This window comes from Pterocles gutturalis, unplaced genomic scaffold (genome assembly GCF_000699245.1).
Source record: "Pterocles gutturalis isolate BGI_N339 unplaced genomic scaffold, ASM69924v1 scaffold48745, whole genome shotgun sequence".
NCBI classification, from domain to species: domain Eukaryota; kingdom Metazoa; phylum Chordata; class Aves; order Pterocliformes; family Pteroclidae; genus Pterocles; species Pterocles gutturalis.
Window position 1 is genome coordinate 8,217 of NW_010147729.1, and position 9,085 is coordinate 17,301.

Sequence of the window (9,085 nt, forward strand, 5' to 3'; positions counted from 1 at the left end):
ATCTGAATCTTTCCAGCCAGAGCTTAGCAATTCTGGAGGTTGCCAAGGAGCAGAGCAACCAGAGGAGTGCCCAGCGCTGGGGTTTGGCTGCTCGGAGCATCCAGGCACATCTTGTCTGGCAGCCTCTCAGCATGGCTCCATGGCTGCTTCCAAGGCTTTGATGCTACACCCAAATGCCGCCAGCTCTGATGTGGGGCCCCTTGTGTCTCCATCACCTCCCAGTCCTGCTGCTTCTTACACGTGGAGGGATGAAGGCTGCAGGTTTGGGACCGTGATCTTCTCCCCTTCTTTCTCTGACATACTCACTGCAGCAGCCCCAGGCATGCAACCCATGTGCAATTTGTGTGGCACGGAAGCCAGGCTGATTTGCAACCTCCACTATTTGGTTGGGACCCTCTTCACTTAGGTGCAGAAAGGCACGTTATCCCTTTGATGAGTAATTACATCCCAGTTTTGTCCCTGAGCAGTTTGTTCTTGGAAAGGGGTGAAAAATCCCCTTAGCAAATCATCAGGTGCTTTCTTGACATCGAACTGCTTCTTGCACCCCCTTATTGGTGGCTCCTGGCTGCTTCTAAATATGTCGCATCCCTGGAGGGCTTCAAGGCCAGGCTGGATGAGGCTTTGAGCAACCTGGGCTGGTGGGAGGTGTCCCTGCCCATGGCAGGGGGTTGGAACTAGATGATCTTGAAGGTTCTTTCCAACCCAAACCATTCTGTGATCCTATGCTCCAAGCTGAGTGTCTGAGGAAGTGGGGAAGGGCAGGCTTGTGACATTGCTGTGCCCATCTGACATAGGCTGAACGGCAGGGACAGGGCTGTGCCATCCTTCTCCATGCTGAATTTAGCTCTGCCAAGTCCAGAAAAGCCCCTTTCCCCTAAGAGCAGGTCAAGCATCTCGATAGAACCATGGCTTATCCTACCCAGGAATGGCAGCACGCTCTTCTTGATGCACCACCGTTAACATTTCTTCTTTCTCCCTTCCCTGCAGGGCACAAAGACGATGTTCCCCAGAGCTGGGCTCAAAGCCGCCGCACGCAGCGAGATGACAGCCATCCTGGAGCGGATCAGCACCCTGTCCCTCAGCGGGCAGCATCTCAGCCGTCTCCCCAGGCTGCTGGAGGATGGTTTCCCCAAGATGCCTTGCACAGTCAAAGAGTGTGAGGTCCCACAGCTCTTCCGTGAGCCGTACATCCACACTGGGTACCGTCCCACCGGCCAGGACTGGCGCTACTACTTCCTTAGCCTCTTCCAGAAGCACAATGAGGTGGTCAACGTGTGGACTCATCTCTTGGCAGCAGTGGCTGTGCTGTTGAGATTCAAGACGTTTGTGGAGGCTGAGCAGTTACCCATGGATGCGTGGTCCTTACCTTTGCTCATCTTTGTCCTCTCCTCTATCACCTACCTGACCTGCAGCCTCTTGGCTCACCTCCTGCAGTCCAAGTCTGAGCTGTACCACTACACCTTCTACTTCATGGACTACGTTGGAGTCAGCATCTACCAGTATGGTAGTGCCCTGGCCCATTTTTATTACAGCTCTGACCAAGCCTGGTATGACAAATTCTGGATTTTCTTCCTGCCAGCAGCTGCTTTCTGTGGCTGGCTGTCTTGTGCCGGCTGCTGCTATGCGAAATATCGGTATCGACGGCCTTACCCCATCATGAGGAAAATGTGCCAGGTGATCCCAGCCGGGCTGGCGTTCATCTTGGATATCAGTCCTGTCGCTCACCGGGTGGTTGTGTGTCACCTGGGGGGCTGTGAGGAAGATGCTGCTTGGTACCACACGTACCAGATACTGTTTTTCCTTATCAGTGCTTATTTCTTCTCCTGTCCTGTCCCTGAGAAATACTTCCCTGGCTCCTGCGATATCGTTGGCCATGCCCACCAGATCTTCCACACCTTCCTGGCCATCTGCACCTTATCACAGCTGGAAGCCATTCTTTTGGATTACAAGAACAGGCAGGAGATATTCCTGAAGAGACACGGGCCTTTCTCCATTTATCTCTCCTGCGTATCTTTTTTTGGGCTGGTGGCTTGCAGTGCCATCACAGCTTACATCCTGCAACGCAGGATCAAGGCCAGCCTGGCTAAAAAGGACTCCTGAAAGTCACAAATGTGGCAGGCATGACATCACCAGGGTGGTGAAAATTAAGAAAAGGGGCATAACATATTAGAGTCATAACTGGCTGGTTTGCCTAACATGCTGTGACTAACCTGGACCCTGGAATTGGGTGGAGGGCTGGAGGCTTTGTGCTGGATGCATTTTCACTGCAGGAGCTGCCTTCTGCCATGCAGGGGGGACACGGGGTGGTTTTAAGCCAGAACAAGTCACTTAACCAAGGATGCTGGAACAGGCAGATGTTTCTTGTTCATTCTGGTTAAAACCATGGGTGATATCTTGCTGAATGTCCGGGAGGGCAGCCTGAAGGCTGTGAGACTGTGGGTCTGTCGGGGCTCCCAACGCAGTGGAGAACGCACCGTGAGGACCATGGCTGGATGTGATGACCTCTCTTGGGTTTTCCCATCTCTTTTATCTGTGGGAGACCTGTTACTATCAAAGGCAGTAGGAAGGTTTTAGGAGGAGTCTACATTTCTAGGGTTCAGCTGCAAGGGCATGCGTGGCACAGTGGCTGGTATAATCCTGTTCCTGCTCCAGCTGGGCTAAGCCAGGTTCTCTCTGTGGTCCCCTTGTCAAGTATCTCAAAGCCCAGGCTGCTGAGGTGGACTCTCTATCATCTGTCTAGGGAGTCTGACTGACCTCCAGTGCTGTCCATGCAGTGTAGAGTAACTTGGGGGTGACCTGTCTGATACGAGAAATGCTCTGGGCCACCAACAGCCCTACGATGGTCATGGCGCAGAGGGTATGAAAGTGAAGTAGTCTTTATTCCCCTCTTAATGCTGCTTTTCAGGACACCAAGCAGTCCTTGGTGGGCATCATGGGAAAGCTGACCTGGAAGCTGCAGGGTTGCTTTTGTCTGACCAATGGGGTTGTGAATCCATCACGTTTTTATCAGCACTAGATGAAGATGGAATAGCAAAAGGCAGGAGCAGGGTGACAGCATTATAACATGCAACCTTGGGACGGGTTTGTCCTTGAGACTTGGTGATTCCTGTGTGGAAGAGCAAAGATAGTGGTCAGGGACACTTAATGTCCATGGGTCAGTGCTGTCTGAGGTGTACAAAGGGTTGGGTTACTGTGTCCCCCACTAGATGAGCCTCTTCTGTGCTTGCTTGGGGGGAATATCAGATATGGAAACACATCACTGCACTGAAGTTGGCAGCACTTGCAGGACAGGATGCTCAGAGCCAAAGTTGGCAGCACTTGCAGGACAGGATGCTCAGAGCCAAAGTTGGCAGCACTTGCAGGACAGGATGCTCAGAGCCAATGCAGAGATATGGTCCCCTGCAGTCTAGACACCGACTGAGCCACTTCTCACTTTTCACAGTAAACCCTGGTAGGGCTCCTCCCAGCTATACATCCTGCAAGACCTGAAACCTCAATTGCCTTGACATCTGGGAAATTCCTAGGAGGTCTACATCTTTGCTGAAAGCAAGGAAACCATGGGATCTATTCCAGCCACAGATTTGTCTCACTGAATCCAAGGGCAGGGAAATGAATCGTGATTGCTGGTTCTGAGCAGGCAGAGTTTAGGGTTGGGGATAGGATTGGTTGTGACAAGCACTGATTTCTGCACTTGATCTGTTTTTTAACTATTGAGGGTTGTGTGTGTGTTTGTGTATGTGTGTGTGTGTATGATTTATTATTCAGAAAGGCTTTACCTTTGGTTTTTGTATCTGCAGAGCCTCCTAAGTTGGGTCAAGATTAGGAAACAGTGCGATGCTGCTGGAGGAGCAGGGTGGGCCAGGCAACAGTTTCTCTGAAAACAGATCTGTTAATAGGTGCTTTGCTGTGTCCTGTGTTTTGTGGACAAATTTGAAACTCCTGGCCTTACTGACAGATTAAATACAAAGTGGGAGGGAAGTAAGTTTTGCGTACAGGAAAAGAAAGAATAGGAAAATCTTCAGGAGGTCATCTAGTCCACCCCTTCTCATCACTCTAAGCCTCCTGGTTTACATCCAATCCAGCTTAGAAATTAATTACTTAATTTCCTATGGTGTATTTTGATGATGCAGCCATACTGACCAAATTTGCCTGAGGGGAATGGCACGTGGGGATGGCCCCACTTACACATCATCATTCCCCTTCGCTCGCACAGAAGCTCATCTGACCACACAGTGCCGGGAGATGTACCAGTGGAAAACCAATCCTACTGAAAAGAAGTCAGTAATTTTCTGCTGGTTTTCACTTTCAGCCATCTCACTTGGGCCACACTGCTGCCTGCAGGAAAGGGTTCCTCCTTGCACAGCAGCTGGTTGCTCAACTAGTTTAGCTGCACCGATGGACTTACTCCCTCCGATGGACTTACTCCCTCCGTGGTCTCTGTGGCTTTGCTTGTGGGTCTCCACGCAGTTTGGGGAAAGATGTCCAGTGGGAGCAGTGGTTTATCTCACAGATTAATTTTCCTTGCTTTTGTGGTAGGTAAAGCAGAAGCTACGGAGTGTTGATCTGGCTGGATGGTATCAATGGGATCCTGTGCAGGAAAGGGGAGTGAACCAGGCTGGTCCAGAGCTCCTTTTCTGGGCTAAACCAGAGGAAATGGGCATCGCTGCTAATAGCAAACCCTGCTCTGCTGCTACCTAGAGTTCTACTGGTACCAAAGGAAGGGATCACCCAGGGGTTTCCTTCTCTAAGGGTTTGAAAACAGATGAGATGTCCTGCCCTTGTCAAAGGAGGATGAGTACAGTAATGCCATCTTGTTCAGGGACAGGGAGAGAAGGTGCCCACGTGGCTCTTCGGAGGTCTTTCTGGTCATATGTCTTCTCCTCCCTGGTCCAGCCAAAGCGAAAGTTCTCCTTCTGGAGCAACTGTGTGACAGTGGTGGTGTTTTCACATAGTTTCATGCTACCCCTCAGGTGAAGCCACCCACATCCCTGTGTGGCCCTGCACTCAGACCCGGAGCTGACCTCCCAGTCACTATGATGGGTTGATTTTGCAGGGAATTGCAATTCCAGATCGCTGCTGCTGTGAGGATGCACCCTTGTGTCACAAGGGGCTCACCAACACTGGAGCTTCCTTCATCCCTGTCTCCATCCTCCTCCTCTTCTTCCAACCACCTTATTTCTTTCCCTCATCCCCAGACTTCATCCTTGTGGCCTTACACACCTGGCTGCCTATCTGGGCAGACTCCACGTCGTGCAGTCTGCTGCACCTCAGCTGCGCTGGGACTGGAAAGTGGCTGCTGATGCCCTCCCAAAAGTCCTGCCATTGATCTAGGGGAGACCAGGGTGGGTCCAGAGAGAGGAAAAGTGCCGCTGTGATAAAAACTCAGCTTGTCTCAGAGCCTCTCAGGGCCTTCTCCTTGGGCTTACTGCTTGGAGCACGCCTCCTTCCATCCTGGTGTTCCTCTAAGGAGGCATGGCTGGGAGGGGTGCACCGGTGGCAGGGTTTGGTGAAGAGCTGAGCACCAAAGGTTGAGCACATCTGAGATCCTGAAGGGACCGAGGTCCTAACCCTCTCCCCCAGGAATCTCTGGTTCTGACATAATATTTTTGCAGATTTTGCAACCTGGATCTGTACAGGACAACTCCTGAGAATTCATCCCAATGTGCCTTAAGCTATTCCTTTTTGGGATTTATCCTGAAGGAACCTGAGGCTCACAGGCAGCCTCTTTGCTGTCTGCCGGTCCACAGTTGCTCTCATCAGTTGCTACCCACTGACAGGATTTGTTTGATGTACGGAGCAGAAGGGGAGGATGGAGAGAGGTGCCTTAAACTTGTATTTATGCCTAGTGATTTGTATAACAAGGCAAGGACGGGTTCCTCATGTGCCTTGCAATTTACAGCTTTTACTGACAAGATTATTTTTAAGCACTGTTTGTTACTAAACAAAGTACAAAAAGAGTTTGTATTTTTTTTTCCCTGGGAAACAGGGAAGGGTATGAGTGTTAGGTATTAACCATCCCCTTCCCAACTCCCATCTGCTGACTTTGTATTGTGAAAACATTGATAATATTTTAAGCTTTGTACTGTACTGATCATTATTTAAAAACCTTAGTGAAAAAAAAAAAATCTGTAAAAGCAAAACAATTGGTGTGGTGTGAAATTCCCAAATGCACAACTAAAGAAGGTTATGAGTAATTAGAAAGAAAAGTGGATAATTATTATAGAGTGGGTATAATAGAGTGGATAATAATTATAACAATAATGAACAATAGGGTATGGTTTTATCTGTGCGTCTGAAAGCACTTTCCAGGTTTCACAGTAACTATGATTTTCATTCCTTTTGTTTGTGCCAAGCTGTGTTGTACCTTCAGCAGGTAATGGGGTGGCTGAAGGTTCCCCATGAGGTCCAGGGCATAATTCTTAACCATAAGCTCTCAGTTGGCTCATCCAGGCAGAGCTCCATGCACTCCGGTTGTTCTCTCACATAAAGGGCAACTCCTCTCCTCATCTCCTTGACCTGTCCTTCCTAAAGAGCCTGTATCCCTCCACTGCAACACTTGAGTCATGGGAGCCATCCCACCATGGATTCCTGATCCCAGCAAGATCGTAGCCCTGCAGCTGCATGCGTTAGGGCGCACTTCAAAGAGACACCCCAGCACACTGATTTCCCAGAAAGGGTTTTGAGGATTTCTCCATAATTGTGCCTTGGAGACACTTCCTTTTTTACATGTGAATGTTGGAAGTGACACCACTTAAACCCTGTTTTGTTGATTTTGTGATCCCTTTCTGTCACATCGCTGTGGATCCTCTGCTCATCAGCCTTGTCCATCACTCCGTGACAGGGCTGCTGGGAACTTTCTCCCTTGTCATCACTAGTTTAAACCCTTTCTACCAGGAGGATCACGTGCGATCACGTACATACCCCATCCCCCAGGATATACACTCGGTGTGAATTTGAGTCCTCTAAAAAATCTGCTCTTTTTCCTTCTATTACCACCACACTGATCATTTTAATTATTCTTTTTTAATACAACATGCAGACCAAGGCTTCCATACTCTTGTGTTTTTACCCACCAGAGGGCGAGATGTCTTCATCTGTGGCCGCAGAGAGGCCTCCAGTGCCACGAAAGCAGAGCCTTCAGCGCTACCTCTCCAGACAGGCTTAAGAATAAATGCTCCCATTTGAGCAGGCATGCAGCCAACTCTGCAAAGAGATGCCTTTCTAAGCGAGGGATGTGCTTTGCGAAGGTTTTGCCCTCTGCGTAAGTGACAGGGATTTCACCAGACAAGTTAAGCCAAAGTTTTAAGTTTCCATGAAGTAAAAACTGGAGAGGAATGGGAGAAAATAGCAAAACAGAGAAAGGAGACTGTTAACTTTTTTAACTAGAAACAAAAATGGAGACTTGGGATATGCTGAGACAAAAGTTCTTGGTGATACTGTTTTAGGGAACATAGTTACTACATGCCCGTTGTTATCTGATATTATATACACACATCCTTGATGCGTGAAGAGCCAGAGATGGTTATTAGCAAAAAAGGGAACTGGCCTATCCAAAGCACATGAAGCCAAATGCAAAAAGTAAAAGAGCTTCCAAGTCAGAGGAATGAGATATTTTGTTTCGGTCATTTTGTGTGGCACCAGCCACAGAGGAGAGAATGTGAGCGAAGGTAACGATTTTTACTTCAGGCACCAGATATTGCAGCAGTGAGCTGCCTCAGAAAGAGGTTCTTTTACCGAATAGCAATCTTTATCTGGTCTTATCCTTGCAGCTCTCTGATAACATGGGCTAAGAGCATTAGCAAACAGCTCTACGTGACATGTTTCTTCTGTTAAGCAGCTATTGAAGAGGATCTCACTGGCTAGGTCAGGGGAAAATACTTCCCAATGTTGCCTGCTGCTCCTGTTGACTTCAGAGAAAGAAGTGGAGCCTTAGCAGCCCTGCAAAAAAACCCTAAACATGCCTGAAGTTTAAGGCATTAAGCTACCTGCTGTGTCTTAAATTCTGCAGCTGTTCCCAGTGATGGCTTATCCTTTATCCTGTAGTTCTTTGCTTTGGTCTAGCTGAAGGTAAGACCTATTCTCAATCCAGAACAGTTCCTCTGGCTATGAAGTGACAAGCAATAAACTCATTTCTTAGCAGTATCCTTTCTAACACCCCTGTATCAAATATTTGGCCCTTGGGAGCCAATAGATGGGGTGGAAGAAAGGAAAAAAATCCAAGCTTGTATTGCTTCATCAGGGCGTTTGTTGGTCAGTTGGACAAATGCTGGATACAATGACAAAGCAGTGTAGAAAGTGGTGTTGGAGAGCAGCCTGTTCTCTGAATCCCTGAGTACTTCACTGATGGCCTTCAATCTCTTATTTTCCTTTCTAAGCTCATCAGACTCATTCTTTATCTCCCACTGGCTGGCTTTCTTCTCTCTCCCACACCATGCTAAGACAGACGGTCTGGCTGCATTTCTCTCTGCTTGACTTCTGCTTACAAAACTCTCAGATCCTGCTGCCTGTCCTTGAATCGCAGCCTGGCCTGTCGTGTATACGGCTGATAAAGAGACAAAAGGAAAGACATACAAAATCCCTCTCTTTTCTCTGTAGTGATTGACTTGGCTCTTTTCTCTCTTCCATTTGTGAGTGACTTTTGCACAACCACCTTTTCCTTGCTGCTTCAATTTGCCACTTCCTTCAGAAAGAGATAAAAATTGTGTTTTAAAGAGAGGAACTACGTCAGTGCTACATATTACAAACCCCACTATTTCACACCTAATATACATACTATGTACATAGTAAACTAGCACAATCATAGAATCATGGAATCCCAGAATGGTTTGGGTTGGAAGGGACCTTAAAGCCCATCCAGTCCCAACCCCTGCCATGGGCAGGGACACCTCCCACCAGCCCAGGTTGCCCAAAGCCTCATCCAGCCTGGCCTTGAACCCCTCCAGGGATGGGGCATCCACAGCTTCTCTGGGCACCCTGGGCCACTGCCTCACCACCCGCACAGGAAAACATTTCTTCCCAATATCTAGTCTAAATCTGCCCTCAGCCAGTTTAAATCCATTACCCCTCATCCTGTCGCTACATGCCC

The 9,085-nt window shown here is 48.6% G+C and overlaps 1 protein-coding gene across 1 annotated transcript; it reads left to right on the forward strand.

Moving 5' to 3' along the window:
- The first annotated feature begins 1,041 nt into the window (after positions 1 to 1,041).
- PAQR8 (progestin and adipoQ receptor family member VIII) lies at positions 1,042 to 2,120 on the forward strand. The gene has a single exon (XM_010086137.1). It carries the CDS (start codon positions 1,042 to 1,044, stop codon positions 2,098 to 2,100), a length of 1,059 nt encoding a protein of 352 aa, XP_010084439.1. The 3' UTR covers positions 2,101 to 2,120.
- The last annotated feature ends 6,965 nt before the right edge of the window (positions 2,121 to 9,085 follow it).